Source organism: Schistocerca americana, chromosome 8, assembly GCF_021461395.2.
Source record: "Schistocerca americana isolate TAMUIC-IGC-003095 chromosome 8, iqSchAmer2.1, whole genome shotgun sequence".
Lineage (NCBI taxonomy): Eukaryota > Metazoa > Arthropoda > Insecta > Orthoptera > Acrididae > Schistocerca > Schistocerca americana.
Genome location: NC_060126.1, coordinates 181,280,311 through 181,307,845, shown reverse-complemented (window position 1 = coordinate 181,307,845; position 27,535 = coordinate 181,280,311). Strand labels below are relative to the sequence as shown.

General features: G+C 44.5%; 1 protein-coding gene across 1 annotated transcript in view; it reads left to right on the top strand.

The window, feature by feature from the left end:
* LOC124545656 (hemicentin-2-like) overlaps positions 1–27,535 on the top strand; it is a 421,092-nt gene that overhangs the window by 377,784 nt on the left and 15,773 nt on the right. Inside the window, exon 11 of the mRNA XM_047124602.1 lies at positions 16,277–16,380. Coding sequence (XP_046980558.1) covers positions 16,277–16,380 — 104 coding nt within the window. The remainder of the gene's footprint in view (positions 1–16,276; positions 16,381–27,535) is intronic.

The window sequence follows — 27,535 nt, the reverse complement described above, 5'->3', positions numbered from 1 at the left end:
TGCTTGCATAGCTTCTAGCATGCTTTACAGAGGTTCGCAGCAGGGTTTGCTTCTGCCTGTTAATGGCCTGATTCGTCGCATACCTCTGAAAACTCTTCTCCATGATAACCTTTATCAAACACGATGTGCGAATGAATAGTCAGTGAATGAATTGGAGACATCTGCGATAACAGTAATGGCATTTCCATTTGTTGATTTGCCAACCAATCTCTTCGCTTCGACAAGTGAAAGCTGAAAGGGCTGAACGTGTTCGCGTGAACGAATGGCTGTGCAGGAAGTTTGTAGTTTCCCATGAGAGGCTGACTCACGGGGCTGGCCGCAGCAGAGGGAGAGATGGGGGCAGGCGGTTTCGGAAGAAGTTGGTCGCAGCCGCTCCGCCGCTCTCGCGATGCGGGCATTGTTCGTACTAAAGAGTAGCGCACCCTCCCCCTGAATATGCGATCCGCAAAAGTCATAAATAAACAGAACCAGCGCGGCGAAACTTTTACAGATCAATTGCCGTAAACTCCAGATCCGTACCGCAACGCAGCGGCACGGTTGTCGAAAAATTCTGGGCGATATACTTCCTCTGCAGACATCTGATGGACAGAGCAGAGAGCCCCGGCAATCTCACTGTGCAGCATTTATTACTCCGCTTTTATGATATTACAAAATTACAATTTGAGTTTACCGATTAATGCGGATACGAGCGAAGTCGTTGCATTGATTTTCCGGCAATATGACTTTCTTTCTGACAGAACTAGCCGAGTACCCGCTTTTCCTAGGGTGTACATTTGTCGCAGTCTTCTATTAGTCCACCTCCTCTTCCCTCTCCTCTGTCTATCTGCACCTACCCCGTCTCTCTGTTTTCCTTCTTTCTTTGTCCATTTCATCCTTCTCTCTCCCTCTGTGTATCTCCTCCTCGTCTCTCCATCTACCTACATCCACCTCATACTCCGCCCTCTCTCCGTCCATATCCTCCTCCTTCTTTCACGGTACTCCTTCTCCACCCCCGCTAGCTGCCTTCTCCTCCATCTCCTCTATCTGCCAAATCTCCCTCTCATTTGTTGACCTTTTGCTCCCCCTTCACGTGTCATTCTCATCCTTCTCTTTGCTCTCTTTCGATCTACCTTCTCGTCTTCCTCTCTCGGTCCATCTCCTCCTCCCCTCTGTTCATCTTCCCCTCACATTCTCCATCTCCTCCTCACATAGCTCAATGGTTATGATGTTATATGACCTGAACTATGTGTCGTACAATAATTTCGATACATTAATCTTCTAACTAGTTTAATCTGGTTCGCCACGAATTCCTCTCCTGTGCCAACCTTTTCATCTCAGAGAAGCGCTTGCATCTCACATCCTCAGTTTGTTGGATTATTCAAATCTCCGTCTTCCTCTACAGTTTTCACCTCTACACCTCCCTCTAGTACCACGGAAGTTATTCCATAATGTCTTACCCGAAGTCCTATCATCCGTCCCTTTTTCTTGTCGTTGTTATCATATATTCCTTGCCTGGCCTTTTTGGCGGAGAACCTGCTCATTAACTTTCCTCATCAGTTCACCTAATTTTCAACATTGATCTCACATACTTCCATTCTCTTCTGCTTAGGTTTTCCCACAGTCAATGTTTCATTGCGAGTCATGCAGGGAGTGTCAGCTGTACTGCATGAACAAGGAAAATATAGTAAGCGGTAAACTTGTTTTCTTTCATCAGTTTGTTTAGGATGTCTGCGAGCAAAAGGTTAGCAAAAGTTTGAAATTATGTGTAAAGTTCGCTGCAAGTGATTAAGTGCTCTCGTTTTCCAATTCTGGATGAATAAAATCTGAATACTAATGGTTGATGGGCTACACTTCTTTGTCACTCCCATCCGCTCCCCTTTCATAGCTACGTAGTTCTTACACCCGTAGCGCTTCTATCGAAACGGTAAGTGGTATGTGTACGAAGTTTGGTTCCAATCGATTCGGTATTTTAGGGGGAGATGTGGAATACATTCATACATACATTTTCATAGTCTGTATGGATATTATATACACATTAACCCGAGGCTTACGTAATCTCACATCACCTGTGCTATATGGTGCGATAGCTTCAGCCGCTTTAGTTCGTGAAATGTACGTATGGCAGTTGTGGCTGGGAGAGCCCTCCTGGGACGTTCGAACGCCTGGTGCAATTCTTTTGTTTGACGCCACGTCGGCAACATGCACTTCTATGATGATGAAATAATGGTGAGGACTGCACACACATACACATACACACAAACACACACTAAATTTAAATAATAGATTTCAACTATCAGTCGTCCTTTTGAAATTTTTATTGGCAGATGTAGATTTCAGCAAATGAACTAGCCATTCTCAATGCACTACCATTTTTGATCAATGCATGTAATGCCTGTTGGTCGGGCTTCATTCACAGTTCATTGAATGCGGCAGCCACGAGTGCTGAACGAAGTTCCAGTAAAGCACTCGTGGCGGTCGCGAAGTGGGGCCGAGGCAGTTTCAGATACGTTTTTACAGTCTGACGATAATTTATGGATTTGTAGTTCTAGCTTGACGATGTCCACTATGGACAAACGGTAGTTACTTTTATTCTGAAGAAGGTTGGGTTATCCCGACTGAAACGTAGGTAAATTCTAGGCAAACGGTGCAACTGAAGCTGTTGGTTATTAAAATTATAATTAACCTCGAAATCTGTTTTACCTATTTCCGAAAGACATCAGTTGATTTCTTCTACTTCCTCATTTTCATCTTTTCCCTACAACTGATTTTTACCGAACAATTTTTTGGTATTAATAATCTGTTAATGATCTACAACCGCGGACGTCCATGTAAACTTATGTATCTCTCTATGTTTGAAACGTCATTTTCTATTCGGAATGAATTTCAGTTCATGAAGTCTCATAACATTTGTCCATTCTGATTATGTGCTGAGTCTCCACTTATTCCGATTAGACCCTTACTGGTTGCTTATCTGTTCTAACGTTCATATCCCCTCTATGAAAATACAGTTTATAACTTATGGAATGAAGGACACTTCGCAAGCTCTTGTAAAAGTTATCAGTTACGCTATTTCTTGCCTGTTTGGGGCATATACTGATATAATGTTCATCTGCCCTCTATCTATTATACACTGTTCAGCCAGAACATTATGGCCACCGACCTGCTATCGATATAAACCAGTCCAGGCGACAGCAGCGTCATCTGGCGGGGAATGACCGCTAGTGGGACACACGCACTGTGCATGTAGTATCAGTGAGCTCGCTGTCCGTGTGTAGAATGGGGAAGGCGTTAGATCTGAGTCTGATGGCCCGGAGGCTCGGCACGAGCATTTCGGAAACTGCACGACTTGTCGAGTGTCCGACGAGTGTTGAGGTGGGTGTCTTCAACACGTGGCGAAACCAAGGTGAAACAACGTCTAGACGTCGTGTGGTTGGGTGACCACCCATCATAACAGACGTCGGACGTCATAGGCTGGACAGACTGGTAAAACGGGACAGGCGGCGAATTGTGGCTGAATCAACATCAGACTTTAATGTTGGGTAGAGAAGAAGCGTGTCTACCGAGCACTCCTAACAATGAGCCACCGCAGTGACTTTGGCCGCTTACGCGTCCACGTATGGTTGTCATCATAGTTCCCCAGAGGAAGGATGAGAGGGTTGTTCGAGTGTCTCGAGTTCCTATATAGCCGTGTGGCGGTATTCATTGTGAAGATCCACGGTGCGGTTGTAGCGCGAAGCGTTACTACTCATGGGTAGCATTTTGTTCTGTATGGTCTGCAGAGGGAACAGGCGTGTAGGAGCTGCGTATCCGCAGCTTCGTACGTCATCAGAGGACCAAGCAGTGTCATGTATGTGAACTTCAACATCCTCCTATTTAGTGTGCTTTCACTGTTAAGCATTGGGTAGAGTTGTTTGAGCTTCATCCACGCTCTGTTGGCAGCGTATTCTATGTGATGCCCCCCATGTAAGTTTCCGGTCCAGGCAGACACCGAGGTATCTGACTTTCTATCGGAATCTCGGAAAAGTACTGGGCACGCATGTAGTGTTATCTGTATACAGTGTTGATGTTTGCGCAGTAGCTTCCGCCTGCGTGTAAACAGAACTGCTTCCCACTTGTCGACGTTTACTTTAACACGCCATCGTTCCAACCAAGGCTGAACAGTTCTGAGTGCCGTCTGTAATCGTGAATTTATGTTCGACGGTTTCCAGTCTTACGCAAGGATAGGTGTGTCATCAGCGTAGACGGCTAACGCCGTGTTTTGTGTTATGGGAAACCATTAACGTAGAGGTTGAACAAGATGGACCCCAGAATGCTTCCCTGGGGTACTCCATATTGAATACCGTGTTGTGTCGATTATTTACCCTGACTGTCAGTGTTGAAACATGTTTGCGAGATATGAGTCCGTTGCGGAAACCAGCATAGCTTAGTCTGCGTATGGGGCCGTTTTGCCAGAGGCTGTCGAAAGCTTTTTCGATCTCCAGGAACTCCGCCCTTGTAGCTTTGTTCATGTCGTAACCGTGTATTATACGTTCGACACGTGGAGGAGTTGTTGTGTTGTTAAGTGATGATTCCTGAAGCCGAATTGCAACGGTCTTAGGATGTCATTGGCGATGCAGTGCCTAGTGATGCGTTTTAGTTTTATCTTATCAACAGTGTTGCTGAGTGAGCACAGCAGACTTATGGGTCTGTAATTTTGTGGGAGGGAGTGGTCTTTCCCTGGCTTCCTGAACATTGGAACCTTGGCCGCCTTCCAAAAATCAGGGAGGTGTTGATATTTTCAGACGGTATTCGTTATGTGTTCTAGGTATTCTACGGCTCTATCCGTGAACTCCTAGAGGACACGGTTTTGAATGCCATCGGGACCACGGGCTTTCCTAGCACTGGTATGCTTGATAGACGAAGCAATTTCATTTTTATCAGTACGTCTGATTTCGTCGCACGTGGGCTGGGCTACAAGTCGTGTAACCTCCTCGACCGTTTCAAGTGTGAATACTGGATCTGAAGGAGTCAGATTCTGCATGAAGGACGCAGCAAGTATTGTGTCTATAAGCTCTGCCTTCTCCTTCGCGAAATATGCAGGGCACTCAGGTCCTTGTGGAATAGCAATGTAATGTCTCTCGATGGTGAAGTGTCACTCCAGGACATGTGGTATCCTTCGTGTTTCCGACCCCATTGATCGTTACTAAACGTTTGTATCTTCTCCTGTATTTGTTCCTGGAGTATTTTAACGCGCATCTTATAGAACGGGCGCCCGGTAAGCTGCGAGTATCTCCTGAGGAGGTTCCTGGTGTCGCACAAGGAGGTCCTTATGACGTGCAGATGTCACTATCCACCTAACAAGGCCACTAGGTGTCACCTCCTCGAAGAAAAACGGATCAAGAGTAAAGGAACGTGTGTGCTAACACCAGACAGTTACATAAGCTTAATGCATTGGATGTTCCCGCAAAACATGTGGCAGAGGAAAACCTCATATGCCATAATTCTGTGCGCTCACGGCACCATGCAGAGTAAGTACCTCCTGCATCGAAAGAACGTTCCCCGACCACATAACATCCATTACTGTGCGTGCCATAAAACGAATGGCAAAGTCACGGCGATGTAGTCTATCTGAGGCTTCACTTCATGGATGTTCTGGATCTTGTAGGGATACCAGCGTAAAACGCTCAGCAAAATCTTTTGAACCGAACACCAGAGAGACAATTCCCACACAAAGCTCAAATGCTGGCTCTAGAACATGAGGCACGTGCTTCACAGTCGCCTGTTGCTTCGGAAACTTTATGAACAGCTGCCCTGTCCCTGATGCAGTACCTAATTGACGTTTTTATTCAAATTTATTGATCAAGCACTACTATACCGTCGAAATTAATGCTGTCGAAAATGTATGTGATCATTTGACGGCGACACTTCAGGACTACAGAATGGTTCAGGGGAAACACTTTGACCTCCATCTCCTCCAATGCTCGATCTACTAGGTTTATGGTTATGGAGAAACTTGAAAGAATTGCTCCAGATTACTCCAGTCAACAACTTCATGATGTTAGAGGTTTGGACCCTCATTTCATGCCAGCAAGCATAAAATTGTGGTGTCAAATTCAACGACTACTTAGATCAAAGAGCAAAAGAATGGATAGCCGTGGATGTACACAACAGTCCAGTGATGTTGATGTTCGAAAGTAGTCGTGTATGGACCTGTGATTTTTGGACTTGTTTTTCTTGTGTCGTCGAGTACTAACACCTCTGAAATTATTCGATACTTTTTAATACGTTGTGTAAGTGGTCTAGTAAATACCGTTCAGAGCTCTTTGAGACTACTCACGTATTTTACTGATGTGTGTAGAAAGTTCGCAACACAAGGAAGCTGTAGCGAGGTTTTGTAAGTGAACGATACTTGATGGAGGTCGGGGAGTTGATCTTCAAGGTAAGTAAACGCATCGCATCGCATTGTAGTTGGAGGAAATGAACCAATATTGTTGGATTAAAAATGCTTTGTCCTGTCTGTTAACACAGTCACATCAGTAAAATATCTAGCAGTATACATTCGTAGCAACTTAACGGTAACGTAATACTTTCTTTGACGTAAGCCCCGAGACAAGAGTACTATAATAAAACGGGAGAAATCACAGCTGATACGAGGTCTGCTTGCTGTCATTCTTTCGGCTCTCTATTTCTTAATGGAACGACGGAAGTTATGATGGTAACCGAAGGACCCTCCAGTGCAGTACGTAAGGTGTCTTACGTTGTTCGTGACTGATGTGGTTCTAGTTAACCACGAGAGTGTTTGTTATGTGTTACCCGACTGGCTGTTAGCACAAGCATGACCGATCCTGGATTTCAAAAGAGAATGTTTGGTGGCAGCTGAAGCTCACCGAGTGTACTCATTCCTTGTTTGTAAGTAAAGATGTAGCAACGGTCGTTGCGTCATCGTGAATTTTATGTTACTGAATGGGTGATTACTTCTCTTGTTGGTAGGTAACTTCAGCCAGGTAGCGCTTTTTGATGGCATGTGTTAGTATTTTTCATTGATTTTCTTTTTCATTTGATTTCGTTGATTTCTACTGTAGAATTAGTTAGATTTAATTCGGTTATCTGTAAAACATATTGGTTGGGACTGTTACGCAGGGTGAGTCATAAATGATGAAAAATATATCGAGGATCGCATGATGCTATGTGTAACACGTGACGCACCGTTGTTGATTTCGTTTTCCTCGGTGTACTGTGTACGTAAAACAAAAACACCTGTTAACCATTGAACGAGATACCGACGAGCCTCACGATGACGACATGTCATTCACCCATAGATCAACACACGACACACCAATGAGCTGATGTGTATCCGTCAGCGTTTGAAAAATACGAGAAAGAACAAATCCCATCGCAATGTATGTGAACTTGTATGAGAACTTGTGAATTACACTTTGCCGGCGATAACGGAGTGTAGAGTCCCATGTTGAGGAATGTGTGTCCTCTAAGCGGAAAGAGTGGTCAACGGCGGAAGTAAAATCGCGGCGTGTATGACGTGTTTACATCACCTCTGCGCTGCTCACTCTGCCCGATACTCGCCGTGTCGACAGCTGCTAACGGCCGCGTCGCAGTGTTACTACCGTACCACCGCAAGTTTCACAAACGAGGAATACGCCGACATCCACCTCATCTACGGGCTAGCAGATGGAAGAGCTGACATGGCAAGGCAACTGTATCACGAAACGTTCCCTAGCCAGCACCTTCCATCCGCAAAGACGTTTTACTCCGTGGACAGGCGCTTGAGGGAGTATGGTGCATGTGTAACACCTCCAGGATTTAGTGGTCGTGGCCGACCATCGACGTACGGTGCGGATGACGGCGAAAAAGTGTTACAAACTGTTGAAGATGACCGAACAACATGCACCAGGTGTCTCGCCACTGCGGTCGGAATGGTTCAAATGGCTCTCAGCACTATGGGACTTAACATCTGAGGTCATCAGTCCCCTAGAACTTAGAACTACTTAAACCTAACTAACCTAAGGACATCACACACATCCATCCCCGAGTCAGGGTCGAACCTGCGACCGTAGCTGTCACGCGCTTCCGGACTGAAGCGCCTAGAAGCTCTTGGCCATCGCGGCCGGTGCGGTCAAAATGTAACAATCTATTGTTATGCGAGTACTCCATGGAAATCATTACCATCCCTTTCGCATGCAAATGGTACAGGCATTATTTCCGGAAGACTACCAGAGAAGGATGGACTTCTGCAACTTTGTCCTACGGCGTCAGACCCACGACCAGCATTTTTCACGAACAATACTGTTCACTGACGAAGCCTATTTCACGAAGGAGGGTATAGTGAATTCGTATGATTGGCACGGCACGAGTGGGGGGACAGTACTTATAAACCGCCACTGCAGCTTCTGGTCATGTGTTTCTATGTTAGTTTCGATTTGTACAGGTGTATTGTATTCGTTTGTATTAACTGCCATATACCTGTGTAGTTGTATTTTGTACTCTGCATCTATGTACTTGTTTCTTAAAACAAAGTCTGGGACACAAAAACCAAATTATAAAACATGCATGTGCAGCAGTGCAGTCGCTCTTCACGTTCCCTTCCCTATGCCAGCGTAACCGGTATGAGATACATGTTGGCGCTGTCACTGCTCGCAGTTATCACGCAGACCATCGTTTGACGCCGCACATCTCGCCTTCTCGTGAGCGCCTAGACTACCAACAACACTCGCATGTTGTGCCCTGTTGCCGATCTGTCCCCTTGGCCAATGTCAGCGCACAGTAACAACCAGAAGTCCACTTCATATTTACAGATTTTTACCATTCAATTGCATTGTCATTTATTGACATAGGTACATGCGGAAAACGAATTTATGTCTGTAGCTCAGTATGTGACAATTTGCACGACATATGTTTCCTCATTTATGACTCAGCCTGTACTTATCGCAGTAGTACAACTTATTTTCTTCTTAATTAAGGATGGACTATCTATATTTTATTCAGTCTAAGTTACGGTTTCTGTCTTATTCAGAAAACCATTCACATCTGCAGATTGTAGTCATCGACACTCGTTCTAGTTTTCCATAATGTCAGGCTCAATATTGTCTGCTATCAATAGCACATTTCACAGATTGGATAGCTGAGAAGCACTGAAACGCTGCTCTATGTCCGCATCTCGATGCTTCCAAAGCATCGCACTAAATCACACAGGCGACTGTGGCTGGAATCCACGCACACTTGATGTCGCATGGCACGCAAGGAAAAGTATAGTATTTAGATCTATATACGTATTCCACAAACCACCAACAGTGCGTGACGGATTGTACCCCGTACCTCTACTACTAGTTGGCTCTCCTGTTCCATTCGCAAACAAAGCGAGCGAAAAACGACTACTTATATGCATCCGAACGAGCCCTAATTTCTCTTTTTTTGTCATCGTGGTTCGCGTGCAAAATATATATATTGGCGGCAATACAATCGTTCGGTAATCAGCTTCAGATGTCGGTTCTCTAAATTTTCTCAATAGTGTTTCTCGAAAAGAACGTCGCCTTCTCTGTAGGTACTCCCATTTGAGTTCGAGAAGCATCTTCGCAATACTTTGTTAGAACTTATCGATAACAGATCTGGCAGCCCGCCACTGAACTACTTCGATGTATTCTTTTCATCCTACATTGTGCAGGTCCAAACCACTCGACCAGTACTCAAGAATAAGTCACACTGTCGTGGTATATGTGGTATCCTTTACAGATGGAACAAATTTTCTTAAGAATCTCCTAATAAACCGAAGCCTAACATTCGCCTCACCTACTACAATCCTCACGTGCTCGTTCTATTTCATACTGCTTTGCAACGTCACCCCCAGTGTATAGTAGACACTACCGATGCTTTATTCCAACATTAGGTGTTTGTTTTTCCTATTCAACTGCTTTTTTCTACGTTTACAGCTAGCTGACATCCATTGCACAATCAGAAATTTTTATCTTTATCGTCTGTATCCTGCTGCAGTTCGTCAGCGACGTCACCTTCCCGTACGCCACAGCAACATGAGCAATCCACCGGAGATTGCTACTCACCCTATCCGCCAGAATATTCACGTATATACAAAGTAACTGTAGTCCAACCACACTTCCCTGGAGTATTTCCGACGATACCATTGTCTCTGATGAACACCCGTCCAGTATAACGACAGGGCTGTGTTACTTAAGAAGTCTTAGAGACAATCACATAACTGGTAGCATATTCTGTATGTTCATACCTTCGTTAATAGCCTGTAGTAGTGCACCGTGTCAAATAATTTTTGGAGATCTGGTAATATGGAATCTGCCTGTCGTTCTTCACCCATACTTCCCAGAATATCATGTGAGAAAATAGCAAGCTCAGTTTCACGCAAGTGATGTTTTCCAAACCGTGCATTTAGCAAGAAACTTTTATCTGCGGAGTCGGACTTATTTGCTCACCTACACCATCAGATCAATGTAAAAAAGGATCGACAGTTTCACTTTGACCACCACGACTGGATAAAACTCCAAAGTCAACCATTAAAAGCCCCACAGCTATCTAGCTACTCTCAGGAATATTCCAAAATCCTACCACTAGTAGTCTACTATACGGCCATCCAGTTGGCTACTAGCAAAAAAAAAAGTTCAAATGTGTCTGAAATCTTATGGGACTTAACTGCTAAGGTCATCAGTCCCTAAGCTTACGCACTACTTAACCTAAATTATCCTAAGGACAAACACACACACACACACACACACACATGCCTGAGGGAGGACTCGAACCTCCGTTGGGACTAGCCGCATTGGCTACTAGCAACTTTCGTCGATAATCTCCATGACAGCGTGACAGCAATACAGTAGGCAAAAGCCACATAAAAGCACCTTATTCCAATTTCAATGGGAAGGAAGCTCGTAAAGTCCATCTCGTTCCCTAAACACCAACGTCCAGCTGGCTACTTGCCTCCACCACCTCACGGTAGCTCTCTACCTATTGAGCATCTGTACTTTCGCCACATCCACATGATCACTCGTTATTCACAATTAAGTCCCTGGTAGAGGGTTCATTGACTCATCTAATTATTTCCCAACATCTCGAATTTTGAACAGTGCGCTGGAAAAAACAACACTTAAATTTTTCCGTGAGATCTCTGATGTCTCTTATTTAATTGTCATAATTTCTCCCTCTGCAGATGGGAGCCAACAATATATTTTCGGATTCGGAGGAGGAAGTTGGTGATTGAAATTTCATGAAGAGATCCTCGCGCAGTGAAAAACTCCTTTTTGTAATAACTGCCACCCCAGTTCTCGAAGCGGCAACACTCGCCCACAAAGACCAGAATGACTCAACTCAAAAGCAAACGTCAGAATTTTGGGCTCCTCTTGAATTTGCAAATCGCAAGAACTAAGTCCTCGGTTAATAACGAAGTATCCCCTCCTCCCGACTTCGGAAGTACGCTATGAAAGCCTCACCTCCGCACACTGGACCCACGGCTTCAACATGCCATATGTGCTGCCGGCCAACTCTCGACTTCGCTAGCTGCAAACCACTTCACTACGCTATTTAACGTGGAGACGATTCAGCCAGTCTGATCCAGAAGCAGAATGCAGGCGTTTTCAGTGGCGTTTCCTGCTCTTCCTACTAGATGCTGCTTTCTGGTTGGGCTTTTAGATCTTTTTCAACATCGGGTGTCGTAAAACACCGGCCCTCAATTCACCTAGCTTTAAGCCAGCCATTTACACTCCAGCTACAACCCATTTAGGAGGATTAGGGAAAGACCAGCCCATTACCCGCTCGCTGGAGAACATCTCGCGCTACCCCCCCCTCCCCCCCCCTTAAGCACCTGGCTCACACCGTCACTGATACTGGCTGTAGCGATGGCCACCCGACGAACATTCAGACGTGGTCAGGAAATGATGTGTTACAACACGAAAAGAGAAATCTTATCGGCACGTTAATACTGTGTGTTGACCTGAGTGTCCCAATTCAGAACGTAATTTTTCACAAGCAACCCTTTTACCACACATGCTATATACATACATCTTAGGACCCACCCTTATAACCCCAACTCTCTCCGTACGTCTTTCATAGTTTATAAAGTTTTTGTTCCATTCATTCATGGATCCTAGTCCAGAAAGACATTCCTGAGGGTTTCTCTGATACTGAGAAATCACGGGGGCAGGCGATGAGATTCGGTCTAGCAGACAGCATTAACCTATTACACTCCACGGCACACTCGAAAGATCATTCTAGAACTGGAAAAAATTATTTCAATTACAGTATATTGTGAATCCATATCTTGTCGTTGGCATAAAATAGCGCCTATGATGTGTATTGCAATTGGGCTGGATCTGTACAATTGCCTGTAATAACGATACCTGAACGTTACTGACGACCATATATATTATTCCTCAAGTTAACATCCCTTAATAAGTGCTGATCTTACGGTTATGAATGATGCATCGTCAGAAAGGTTTTCTAACAAGGTTCTGACATTTCATACAGATTTTTCGCTAAGACGCATTATTTGTGGAAAATTTTGAGGTAAAAGAGTCTTTTAAGTATCATAGGCAGAAAGATGTAACGGATGATCAGCTTCATACCTATATTTTACGAAGCTACCTCATTCATCACGAATAAGAGATTCCCTTTTCATATTATCTAATTACAAATACAATTTTATTTTTTGAAGTATTTATTAATTGGATAATTTGTGTATCTCATTGTTACAAATAACAATCGTGACGGCTGCGGTAGTCCATTATCTCTGCCCAGCGTACAAGCTGACTTTTCCAAACGACAAACATATTTTTCAGTGGCCTCTGGAATTGTGATTTACTTTTTGCTAGTATAACTGACAGCAAGATAATTGCCTCTTAAAATTGTTTTCGCCATGACTATAAATAAGGGGCAGGGATAAACGCTTCAGAGTGCTGGACTGTGTTTATCAAATTGCGTCGTTGCTTATGGACAATTGTTTGCAGCCTTTTCAAGTATAACTAAATAAACTAACAATTTTTTATCCCTAAAAGAAAATTAAAAATGAAAAGTACACGAAGGTTAGCCTTATGTCAAACATCGTTTAAATCGAGGTATTGCAATGCTCTGTTTTGTTCAATGTTATGTGCATGGAAAGCTTCGCACGAGTACCCTTGAATAAAAATAATTTATACCCGACTTTGTAGAGAAGCAGCATCCAAAGTAGTCACGCCAGACCTGAACTCGTATAAGCAACAGAACTGTTGCCAGTAGATAGGAGGAGAGTTCGTTCTCATACAGCCCCGAAAATGTCAAGTGCCGACCGTGAAAGTTGCCGATAGTTTCAGATCTTCCCTCTAAGTTGCCCCTTCAATCTCCGACGTGACACGTTTATCTCAACCTTGAAAAACATGTCGAAGACCTCGACTGAGAATTTTGTATTTGGGCTTTTGAGGAACGTACTGCTTAGAAAAACACCGCGTCATCGTTCTGGAAATGTCTCCCTCGCAAATGAGAGAGGAAGAAGTGACTGAGAGCCAAGTCAGAAGAATACGGGTCGTGGGGCTAAATTTCATAGACCAGAGAAGCAGCATGTGCCACTGTGGCCTATACAGTATTAGACAGGGTGTTGTCATGACGACAGTACACTTTTGAGAAGTTTACCTCGACATTTCGTCTCGATATCCACCCTTATCCTAGCCCGAAGACGTTAGTAGTTTCCTCCTGCGGCGGTGTGCTCTTACAAACATATTCCGTTAGCACCAAGTTGTGCAAATCCCCCTCCCCCAGAAAAGTCAGTATCAACTTGCTCGATAGTGGATGGGCGTTCGTTTTCCTCAGTGATGGTCAAACCATATAAGATTCACGTTCTTGCTCTGCTCTCTTATTTTCGTGTCGTAGTGACATACCCAGCACTAGACATTGACAATTAGGCAGCTAAGAAAGTCGTATACGTTGGTCTGACGCAGCAGGCATTTTCCTACTGTCTCGATTCCGAAGCTTTTTATGGGGAACAAGCGGGCGACGACCTCTGTCGCTGTCAATATGTAGTGCAACATGTTGAAAGGTAATCTATGGTTTTCAGTTTTTCCAGTACAGCTTAGTTTGTGACCAGTCCGTCTTAATAGAGCGTCGTGGCCTTCACTTCTCATGCGAATGTCGCTTCTTTACCGACGGCTTGTGTGCCATGTCGTTCTTAGTCACCCGTACTAATCTAACCACACTGGAAGCGTCCGTGCGACCTAACCACTGTACTGCACAATGATACGTCACAGCTGCACAGCTCCGTTAAATCAGCATTGTGTAGTAGCAAAGCGAACCTATCCAGGCACGCCATGCGTTGGGACAAGTACATGTGGATTTAAGAGAGGCTACTAACAAAGAAAGAAATCTTGAATAATTAATGATCAATACATCTCATTTCAGATTCCGGCCACATTTTTAACTACCGACATTCTGATGAAATCGTTGTTGCGTTACCAACGTTTAGAGGTTCCCCAAACATTAAATGCAAATCAACTCCTTATTAAAACTTCAGATTCATTCCATACTGTATTCACAAACCTGATTTCGGTTCAAATGGCTCTGAGCGCTATGGGACTTAACATCTAAGGTCATCAGTCCCCTAGAACTTAGAACTACTTAAACCTAACTAACCTAAGGACATCACACACATCCATGCCCGAGGCAGGATTCGAACCTGCGACCTGATTTCGGATGCGATCGTTTTGGGAGACTTTAGTTATTTTCTCAAGACGGTGGTAACCGTTTTATTGAGATAAACATTCAAAAGCGTGGTCCTCTTTGGGGAGGTGCAGTGATACAAAGAAGACCTTTTTTCGACTTTACGAATAAATATAGGATGTGAAAGGTCTGTGGACAGAAAACGTTGTCGTTTCTCTACGTACCAACTGTTGGTGCTTGGAGGTTGGAAACTCACTGTAATGTGGTTTCTCTGAGGTCATAGAACCTCAGGGCGCAGACGTCCCTGTCCCTGTTCGCCAGCTTCTGTTCAGACAAGTGGTAGCAGCCTCCGTTTGGCTGCTGTATGATCTTGGCACTTGCAGCCGAAAGTCAGTTACAGTTTGCCTGTTCATTAATTGAGCAGATAGTTTTTCCCACGTAGGGCGTCACCGTTTAATATCAACGTTCACATACGTCACACTGCGACCGTGAGTCGACCCCTCAGCCATGTGCTAAGTAGCCACGAGAACCAACCGCTTTGTCTCCTCGATTGCTGTCTCATAGCCTCGGCTCTCTCTCGCTGTGATTCTCGCATGAATAAAATTCTCTTCAACACGTTAATAATCCAGATTTCGTTGAACTCCATTCGATAGTAACAAAAGATATTTGGGTATTATAGTTACAAACGAAAAGGGCCAATAGATGACAGTGAAACATGCAAATAACCCAAGACATAGGTTATTCACTGATACGACGTCTTATGATCGAGTGCATGAATACCTAATAACGGAGTCCCCGAGGGTCCAAACTGTTTTTATATCCCTTTGGGGCTATTTGGCGAAGTTGGGTAAGAGGTCAGTTGGCGTAGTTATACCTAATAAGTCAAATCGAACAAGACCATCAACGAATCTCACAGTCTCGATGGCCTCCTGATCAACTTGAATATATTTAAATAAATTTGTTTTGGTTAAGTACTACGGCCGTTAATTTTCTGTAAAGATGTCCAAACCGATGGCAAAGACATTTACTTGTCCACCATGGTCAGAAAGGAGAATACAGGAAATGGTCAGACGAGGAAGATTCAGTTTGGTACGACCAAAGTAAAGCTGTCGGAAAATTGGACTCACTCGTTTAAATAAAACCCGGCACTAATTCTATCTGCCTAATTGCAGATAACTATTTTTTTTCTTGAAGTACATTGTTTGTTCATACATTTCCGTTCATATTATTGTTAATACATCCACGCAGAATTTACTTTTGTTGGTGTATTCTTTCTTTACAAGGAATATATTATTTAAAGAATTATTCTTTGTAAAAGGAAGTTACACCAAGTTTTGAAAAAAAAAAAAAAAATCGTCCCTACCCGTATGTCATGCAACTCACACCTAGATCTATGCCAACTAACTCCACATCTGAGGTTAGTTGGCATACTTAAAGACCTTTAGGAGAAGTATTTAAATACGTATTTAATTAATGACTTATACATGATTTTGTAGTAAAACAGCTTAGCTATCCTCTGCGTTCACCAGAATCACTCCAAATATTACAAAAAAAAAAAAAAAAAAAAAAAAAATAGAAAAATCAAGTACCAAAATCTATGCGAACTAGCTCCGCTAATTTAGTGTTTTCGAGGTGATAACTAACTATCGCAACGTGTGTGCAGCCTCAGAGGGCGTGTCTATGTCGCTGCCGCCGCTGCTGGGGGCGGTGGCGGGGGCGGCGCTGTCGCTGCTAGCGGCGGCGCTACTGGTGGCGGTCCGCCTCCGCCGGTCATCGCGACGCCGTGCCGCCGCCGCCCCCGACAAGCCGCCTCTGGCCGCCACCGCCCCCAACGCCTCCGCACACGCCGCCTCCGGCGTCACCGCCACCGCTGTTGCGGCTGGACATCCCGTCTCCGTCAAACCGCCGCCGACACACCCCACGCTCGACGAGAAAGACCCTGACGTCATCCCGGCCAAATTCGGCGACGTCAGAGGCGAGTACCTACTCTATTCATTTCTATCGTCTTAGTGGTATGCTGATGACCCGTTTTATTTTACTATTTACTTATCCAGGCAAGATTAGGGATTACGTAAATTGAGGGTAGAGAAGAATGAAACGAAGGGAAGGAACTGATCGTATCTGCTGCATCTGAACTTTATGAGAAATCAGTGGCGACGAATGGAAATGTGTCGCACACTGGCGTTCGACCCCGGGATCTTTTGATTACTAGGCAGTTTTCTTAACTACTGCGCCACCCAGGCACAGTGTTAATAGCAAATGCGTGGACTATCTCGGCACGATCCCCAGGTGATAACATTCCACCTATCGTCACCTACCCATAGTCTCCATCCATGTCCTCCATCCTCGCTAATTTTAGATTCCTGCTGGAGGTCGAACGTAAATATGCATCTTCAATGAAGGTTGTGCCCATCGAGGCGAATCAGTTATGGACTCTGTTCTTTATGTGGTGTCTGTTCTTTTGGACATGTCCGAAAGAGCAGACACTGCGCATTCATATAGAAGATTATGTATATTAACTCTTGAGCATGTCCGCCTCCTAGCTACCCATCAGCGCCTGTTTAAGGCCTAAGCGACATAAGCCGCCACTTTCGGGTGCCAGACTGGCGCCATAAGTTTACCGTAAGGGATGTGCCACAGTTACTAGCGGTCACTTGGAGTGCCTAGCTGAGAGGGGAGCCAGGTGAGCACAAGTGCAGGATCTGTGTGTGGTACAAACCAAGCTAACTCAAACAGGTGCACGTATAAAAGAGGGAATGAGACCGGGAAGGGGGACGCCAAATGATGTCGCTAATTTATAAAAAGGTTGCGGTGTTGCAATGTATTTCTCATTACGATGCACAGGTCCTTTGAACCTGCATGCACTAGGCAAAGTTGGATTCCGCCTGTTTATCAAAAACATGTCCTCGTGAAAATATATTGAAGTAGACACTGCGGCGACCACAGCCGTTATGAAACACATCAAAGGAATTCGCAATTGCGAATAAGGACTACCATCAGCTGTAGTCGTGCTCGGATAGCCAAATCGTAAGGCGACTGCTCGTGATTTGCGAGAAATCTGGATTCGAGTTGCAGGCAGTCACAAATTTTCATTGTCGTCATTCCATTTTACAACTGATGGTAGTCCTTATTCGCAACTGCGAATTCATTTGATCAGTTTATAAAAATGTCTTCGAACCTGCCCTTCCCTGTCTGCCCCGCCGCCCAGTTGCATTTAAGCAGGCATTCTATATCATCTTTATTACATTCATTTCGATGTACATGTTCTAAGAGTTCTCACACCAACAGTAGCTACATCGATGTGCTGAAATACGGGCTGTAACACTACGGTGTGACGAATCTTTCAGGAAACATTCCTCACACATAGAAGAGTAGAGTATGTTATATGGACATGGGTCCAGAAACGTTTTATTTCCATGTTACTGCTTATTTCTGCTTCTCTTCATAACCACATTAATCATAGAAAACACAAAGAAATAGAGCGTTCCACAGTTAAAAGAAATGTCATAATAAATGGAATATTTCTCTTTGAACACTTGAAGCCCAGCGACATGAGGAAAGGAAGAAAGCAAGCAAGATGAATTTAACGATCAATCGACAATGATGTCATTAGAGATGGACCACGATCTCAGATAACGGAAGGGTGGGGAAAAGATCCGGCCACTTTTTTTTCTGAGGAATCTGGAGAAACTTAGGAAAATAGCGGAAAATCTAAATCTGGATTGTCAGACAACAACTTGAACTGTTGTACTCTCCATTCCCTGGGCTCTACATCGGATCTGATCCCACAAGACTTTTATTTGTGGAGGCATTTGAAAGATCTAGTATATGGTATCCAGGTTTGCAACCGGAGTTTATGATCACTCGAATTTCTCGGTGCATATACTTTCGCGTTAGTCCGTCAGATGTCAACACACTTACTTTGGCTGCGGGTAGCAACTGCACTCGACTTCTATAAGGCTCGTTTGGGCATCTAAAGGTGGAACAGCCCGGCCGTCTACTACAGTTAGCCGAGTGCCTCTCAGTTGCCCACTCCATGACCATGATGCGTGAAAGTGAGATGAAGCAAATTGCGAAAGCGAAAATTGATGCGAAAGAATATATTATGACGGTGGTAGTAAAAATCTTTGCGAGACATATTTTCGTTATTGACTGATAAGGATGTCGGCTACACGTATTGTGGCAACTGCTCCTCTCTGTTATCTTATAGCCCGCCATCCTGTCTTTATAGTTCTGAACGCAGATGTTTATAGGACACTACAATGTGTAATTTCTGCAGCGTTAGCAATTTCAGTGATAACTACGGTAATAAAGAAATGTATGCCAGAGGTCTTCTTCCACTTACATTAATATTAGGTATAGGATTTCGTGCGTTACGTCAGGAGATTGTAACCGCAGGTTCAGAAGTGGGTCATGAAGAAGTCCCTAATGTCTTGCCTCATCCTACGACAGTCGCACGAAGCAGTGAAAGACACATCGATCAAATACGGGAGAGTAAGATGCCCAGCATTATTCCGGCCATTGACGCGAGTGCATGTGAGTCTACACCATGACATGACCAAAGTCGTGGTATACCTCCTAATATCGAGTCACACCCTCTTTTTCCCCTGAGCAGTGCAGCAACTCGACGTGGAATCGACTCAAGAACACGTTGGGAGTTCTCTTCAGAAATTTTGAGCCATGCTGCCTCTGTAGCCGTTCATAATTGCCGGTGCAAGAGTCTGTGCGTCAGCTGACCTCTGACGTTCATTGGGATTAATGCCGGGCTATCCGGGTGACCAAATGATTCGCTTGAATTGTTCAGATATCGAACAACTGGGACCCGGTGAATCACTGCCAATTGTCTCGAAGTAGCCGAACATAACCATTTGAAGTCAATGATCGAGTCATTGAGACTGGAAGACCCAGTTCATTTCATGTCTTCACAACCCTCACCATTATGGAGCCATCACCACCTTGCACAGGAGTCATCTGACAAAGCCACGGTTTTCCAGTCGTCTAGGATCCAACCGATACCATCACGATACCGGGCGCTGCCAGTGATGTCGTGCTGTAAGCAAAATCATACGCATCAGTCGCCGGCTGCCGTATCCATTAACGCCACATTTCGCCGCACTGCCCTAACGGATACGATAGTCATAAATCCCGCATGAATTTCTGGGTTTATTTAACGCTATGTTGCAAGTATGTTAGCACTGACAACTCTACACAAACGCAGCTATTCTCGGTCGCTAAGTGAATGCCGTCGACCATAGCGTTGCCGTTCGTAAGAATTAACGCCTGAAATCTGTTATTCCCCGCACACTCTTAACACTTTGAATTTCGTAACGATTTTCGAAATGGAAGTTCCCATGCTTCCAGCTGCAACTACCATTCTTCTTACAAAGTCTGTTAATTTCCGTCGTGCGGCCATAATCACGTCGGAAATCTTCTCAGGTGAGTCACGTGAGAACAAATGATAGCTCCTGTAATGTGCTACCCTTTTATAGCATGTGAACGCGATAAAAGCGCCATCTGTATATATGCGTATCGTTATCCCATGATTTATGTCACCTCAGTGTGTGGTCCGATACGTAACAGAAAATGTGTTAGCTGTGTGTTGCTCTGCACTTTGTATGGGCTATATACATGAGGCACTGCGAAATATGATATTGGTAACAACTCACTTTTCTGAGAATGAAAATATCTGAACAATTTATTAAAAACTACATTGAGGAAACATTTCTCAAATTATTAAGGGTAAATCCCCAGCATTGTAATAATATTTCATTTATCGTTAACCGGGACGCCAATGTAGGCAAGAGTTGCAATGGATTCAGCACTCTGCATGCATTATACATATATTTAACATAGCCCTGATACGAGTATTTGTTATTTGATAAAAGAGAGTGCAGTGGTTATTTCCACCACTTATGGTGCCAGAGATACTGTTCATTTCATCAAGAAAACCGGTGGCGAGTTCGATACAGAGGAGGTTGAAGCAGGAGACAGAGAGTAGATGGAGCAGATATAGTTAGGTAACACGATAAAATCATGGAAATACTTCCAGAGAGAGGTACGCCTGAGAAACTTGCTGGTTATGAAAACAACACTGCAAAAGAGATCGTGATATACTTAAAGGCCAGTTTTCTTGTTCAATACACGCTGCGTGGGCAGGAAATGAAAATTACTCTTGGTTGCAAAACTCTGGTTTCAGTGTCACCGGTATTTTGACTGTGCAGTACAACGGTCGTACCGTCCTCTGTTAACTGTCGATACCAAGAAAGCTGAAAGACCGCTGTCTCCGGCTCAGTGATGAGAAAGTCAATATTTGGACGTTGCACAGAATATTAACCTTTCTGGGGCCGCCCTTCCGGTTACTGGAAATGATGCCTATTGCTGATACAGACGAGACTGCGCCTCAAATATGTGATGGAATGTGAGTTCCTGACTGGATAGATGTGGCGCGAATGTCTTACTCTGTTTTTGTGATACTTGAAAATATTTATTTAGGTCCGTTGAGCGAATGACAGTAGCACATAACAGCCAAAAACATTGAGTCTTGCAGTGACTAGGCTGTGACCCATGTCATACTCAATCTATCGATGACTTTGACTCGTATTTCACTCGAATGGACAGTGATGACGACTATGACCCCCTTGTGAGATGAAAGCGTAACCGTAATCTCTTTCGTAAGATACCTAATGTAACGAAAATAATGTCTTTCTTCCAGTTTCAAGTGTGACTAGCGAAAGAAATTTCAGTTGCATAATTTCCTTGTAAATTTCCAAAGCGCTTCCAGTTTTTCGGTATTCTATAAAGCAAACTATTTTCCCTTCTGGATCACAATGATGTCGCGATTAAACTATACCACCCAGGAATATATGTATACAGTGTAATTAAACTAATCTGACTGTAGTTCCACCAGCTGGTGGCGACGCCAAACTGCAGACACAGTTTCAGTCAGTAGGGATCGCGAAAACCAAGCCCAAGCACGGTCGGATCGATTAACTATGATGGAGCAAAACGACTAATTTGCAGACTTTTAGAACGTAACTCCGGTGCAAGATGTACAGAGCCTTCGTGTCCGTATTCTAGAAGTCTGTGAAACAATACGCAAGTATCCAGGGTACATCAGCACAACAGGGATTCAATATGACAACGGTTATTGTTCAAGTTGTTCAAATGGCTCTGAGCACTATCGGACTCAACATCTGAGGTCATCAGTCCTCTAGAACTTAAAACTACTTACACCTAACTAACCTAAGGACATTACACACATCCATGCCCGAGGCAGGATTCAAACCTGCGACCGTAACAGTCGCATTGTTCTGGACCGAAGCGCCTAGAACCGCTCGGCCACCGCGGTCGGCATGGGTATTGTGAAAGGCTTTTGAAATCCAGGGATTCAATGTGATGGCGGGCTGATGTATGTACCGTTGCTCTGGGAGCTCATTTTTAACGTTTCATTTACTAAAGTTACAGGTAATTTTAAAACCGAGGCAATCACGGCTAAAATAATTATACGTTACTGATTGAAAATTCATACAGTAGACAGTTGTTTCAATACAGGTGTTAAAACTATTGAATACAAACCTGAATCGAGAGTCTAGTACTCCGCTGTAGCCGTATTTTTTCAAGTCGATTACAGACCCACTCAATCGGTTTCACAATTTTTAAGTAGCATCTTCTGATTTATATCTGTACAGAATATTTTTTTAAATTAATCGTGCAAATACCGCATTAATGGTATAAATATGTATAGGCATGTTATTTGTGGGGCGTATTTGATCCATGCATATTTTCCTACCTTGATACGTTATATTTTCTTCCTTGTTTAAGTTTAGTCATTCAGTACTTTAAGATATTTCAGATAACTTCAATTCCCCATTATCAAAGTATTAATTAAAAGAAAAAAACATTATTCCGTACAGATATACATCAGAAGATGCAACTTGAACGTTGCGAAACCGGTTGTGTGGGTTTGCAATCGACTTCAATAAATACGGCTACAGCTGACTATTCGACTCTTCATTCAGTTTAATATTTAATAGTTTTCGCATCAGTATTTAGACAACCGTCTATTGTATGAATTGTCAACCACTCATATATTTATTAAAGTATTTCATATTTTGCTGACATATTTTTTCCCATGATTATGGTGTTGAAGAGTTGTTGAAAGTAAGCTCTAACATGGAAATAAAGCGTTTCCGGACCCATATCCATGCAAAATATTGTTTTCCTCTGCGTGTGAGGATTGCTTCCTGAAAGTCTGACGGTACGTTTTTGTTACGTACTGTGTTATGACCACAATCCATCGCTAAACTTATACTCTGGTGACGTTACGGACACGTGAGACGGGAAGGAAGGTATACAGGCGGAGCAGAGGGAAGAGGGGAATAATTTCAGCGACGGATCCTGTGGCAAATGGGGAATCCACTGACGTAAGTGACGGACAAAGTGAACTTGTTATGAGCCGTCGCCTGGTAACGACGTATCTTGTCGGCTGTTCGCCTGTCACTGTCGTTATCCCTTATGGAAAGTGAAACCAGGAGCATGCGGCAAAACGTTGGATGTCCAGGCCTTATCGCGAAACGTCGATGTCGAAAGTTTCCCAACCTGTTAAACTGTGAGTAGACAGCCATGTGTGTGAGATCTGACAACGCTGGAGCACACCATTCAGCGCATATTGATGTTCCTGTGTGCTACGGATAGTCATATTCCCATTCGTTCTAGCATCTTCCCAGCAAACGAAGCACGTCGGGGACTATCGCTTGGCTGAAACGCTTGCAGAAGTTGTACTGTGTATGGATGGAGATGCAGCCGTTCGTGTAAAATTTTCCCTGCAGTGCCCTGAAGAATGAGTGTTTCTTTCGAAACACGAGTGTCGATATCAGCGCACTTCGTTGAAACGCCGTAAGCACTGTGTCAAAAGACCACGTCTGCAGCTTCTTGCCTTGTCAGCAACACAGCCTATATCTTCAAATTAACCATAGTCTTTTGATGCCCTTCACGTCTGGCAGATCTCGACTATTGTCACTTCGAAACTGTTGCAGAACTGCGGTTTATGAAAGCAGAAAATGTACTGTGCTTTCTTCTGCATAGGGGCCACCGTAACAGCGGAATTCCTAAATTACAGTACCGCACCCAAGAGAGAGAGAAAAGAGCACAGATAGGAGAGTATCCATAAAAGCTTAATGAGTTAAAGTATAATTTGCAGAAAAACGGACTGACATATGGAAGTGTACCCATAAATAATTTTATGAGTTACGGAACCATTTGCAACAAACCACTTATCTGTGTCTAGCACAGTTCTTCACAAATAACTTTTTGTAATCATGGAAAGACTTAACGCTCAGCCTGTGTGGTTTCAAGCAGCCATTGTCTTCAGCATGGAATAAGATGTAGAACATTTCCAGTTTAAATTTAAACGGAACGAAATTGCGTCTAGTGCGCATATCCTAAAATTTGGAGAGCTACTGTTATGTCTCAGACTATTACGGCACGATGCTGTGCCTCATCTTTCCCCATCTTCAAGGGCTTCTCAGATGACCATATTAATTATCAGGTATTTCTCCTACAGTGTTCCATGTACAGTAAGAAAAATTACTTCATTTGGTATCCGTTCCGATGTTGTAACGGTCATCAATGTATATGCGCGTGTTTGAGCTCTTCGTAAACTGTATTGAAAAACTATATTCCGATCAACTTCTTACATGATGCTTCAGAAGAAGTGGTCGATATTCAGTAATAATCGATCATTAGAAGCAAAAAAGTCTAGTAGACATGGATTCTAAAATACATATATTTCAAAGATATATTTCATAGTAGCCAAGATGAACAAGCGATCATAGCTCTTAAGGTATACACTTCGGAGCGAATGTTTCGAAACATTTTTTTTCTTGTTTTGTTCCAACCTGCCGCCTCTCAAATTAGGGAAAACCAAGAGCTCCCTTTAGAAGAGATTTAGTTTCACAGTATCGAACAAGTGTTCATAGCTCTTACATCTACATCTCCATCTCCATCTACATGATTACTCTGCAATTCACATTTAAGTGCTTGGCAGAGGGTTCATCGAACCACAATCATACTATCTCTCTACCATTCCACTACCGAACAGCGCGCGGGAAAAACTAACACCTAAACCTTTCTGTTCGAGCTCTGATTTCTCTTATTTTAGTTTGATGATCATTCCTACCTATGTAGGTTGCGCTCAACAAAATATTTTCGCATTCGCAAGAGAAAGTTGGTGACTGAAATTTCGTAAATAGATCTCGCCGCGACGAAAAGCGTCTTTGCTTTAATGACTTCCATCCCAACTCGCGTATCATATCTGCCACACTCTCTCCCCTATTATGTGATAATACAAAACGAGCTGCCCTCTTTTGCACCCTTTCGATGTCCTCCGTCAATCCCACCTGGTAAGGATCCCACATCGCGCAGCAATATTCTAACAGAGGACGAAGGAGTGTAGTGTAAGCTGTCTCTTTAGCGGACTTGTTGCATCTTCTAAGTGTCCTGCCAATGAAACGCAGCCTTTGGCCCGCCTTCCCCACAATATTATTTATGTGGTCTTTCCAACTGAAGTTGTTCGTAATTTTAACACCCAGGTACTTAGTTGAATTGAAAGCCTTGAGAATTGTACTACTTATCGAGTAATCGAATTGCAACGGATTTCTTTTGGAACTCATGTGGATCACCTCACACTTTTCGTGTGCCACCTGCCACACCATACAGCAATTTTTTCTAAATCGCTTTACAACTGATACTGGTATTCGGATGACCTTTCTAGACGGTAAATTACAGCATCATCTGCGAACAACCTAAGAGAACTGCTCAGATTGTCACCCAGGTCATTTATATACACTCCTGGAAATGGAAAAAAGAACACATTGACACCGGTGTGTCAGACCCACCATACTTGCTCCGGACACTGCGAGAGGGCTGTACAAGCAATGATCACACGCACGGCACAGCGGACACACCAGGAACCGCGGTGTTGGCCGTCGAATGGCGCTAGCTGCGCAGCATTTGTGCACCGCCGCCGTCAGTGTCAGCCAGTTTGCCGTGGCATACGGAGCTCCATCGCAGTCTTTAACACTGGTAGCATGCCGCGACAGCGTGGACGTGAACCGTATGTGCAGTTGACGGACTTTGAGCGAGGGCGTATAGTGGGCATGCGGGAGGCCGGGTGGACGTACCGCCGAATTGCTCAACACGTGGGGCGTGAGGTCTCCACAGTACATCGATGTTGTCGCCAGTGGTCGGCGGAAGGTGCACGTGCCCGTCGACCTGGGACCGGACCGCAGCGACGCACGGATGCACGCCAAGACCGTAGGATCCTACGCAGTGCCATAGGGGACCGCACCGCCACTTCCCAGCAAATTAGGGACACTGTTGCTCCTGGGGTATCGGCGAGGACCATTCGCAACCGTCTCCATGAAGCTGGGCTACGGTCCCGCACACCGTTAGGCCGTCTTCCGCTCACGCCCCAACATCGTGCAGCCCGCCTCCAGTGGTGTCGCGACAGGCGTGAATGGAGGGACGAATGGAGACGTGTCGTCTTCAGCGATGAGAGTCGCTTCTGCCTTGGTGCCAATGATGGTCGTATGCGTGTTTGGCGCCGTGCAGGTGAGCGCCACAATCAGGACTGCATACGACCGAGGCACACAGGGCCAACACCCGGCATCATGGTGTGGGGAGCGATCTCCTACACTGGCCGTACACCACTGGTGATCGTCGAGGGGACACTGAATAGTGCACGGTACATCCAAACCGTCATCGAACCCATCGTTCTACCATTCCTAGACCGGCAAGGGAACTTGCTGTTCCAACAGGACAATGCACGTCCGCATGTATCCCGTGCCACCCAACGTGCTCTAGAAGGTGTAAGTCAACTACCCTGGCCAGTAAGATCTCCGGATCTGTCCCCCACTGAGCATGTTTGGGACTGGATGAAGCGTCGTCTCACGCGGTCTGCACGTCCAGCACGAACGCTGGTCCAACTGAGGCGCCAGGTGGAAATGGCATGGCAAGCCGTTCCACAGGACTACATCCAGCATCTCTACGATCGTCTCCATGGGAGAATAGCAGCCTGCATAGCTGCGAAAGGTGGATATACACTGTACTAGTGCCGACCTTGTGCATGCTCTGTTGCCTGTGTCTATGTGCCTGTGGTTCTGTCAGTGTGATCATGTGATGTATCTGACCCCAGGAATGTGTCAATAAAGTTTCCCCTTCCTGGGACAATGATTTCACGGTGTTCGTATTTCAATTTCCAGGAGTGTAGATCAGGAACAGCAGAGGTCCCAGGACGCTTCCCCGGGGAACACCCGATATCACTTCAGTTTTACTCGATGATTTGCCGTCTATTACTACGAACTGCGGCCTTCCTGACAGGAAATCACGAATCCACTCGCACAACTGAGACGATACCCCATATGCCCGCAGCTCTTAAGGTATGCATTCTAATGCTCATGCGTACCAGACTTTTTTGCTTCGAATGATTATTCCTGTCACATTCCTAAATATTGAAGATTCCTTCTGAGACGCGCTATCCGTATAATCAGACCGAATTTTCAGTACTACCAAAACGCGTACAGAAGCACAAAACGTTTGCACGCATGAACCACTGCAGTCTACCACAATTAGTTAATTGGTTGTGGCCCAGACTACAACTGGATGACGTATCCCGTGACAATTTACTTAATGTAGCCGACTCGAAAATCGTTGTATCACTTATCCGTAATTAAAAAAGAAAGAAGGTATGTCGGTGAAAATCCAAGTTAGTGTTCGTCTAATTCGTAGCAATAATGTCTTCCAGTCTCGACGTTTCCGCGGTGTACGAGTATTAAGTCGGTCAAGTCGACAGAGGACGCCGATCGTACTATGTCGTTGCCCCTCGGGTTTTCGCCTCCTGATACACTCAGCTGTCATCCATCAG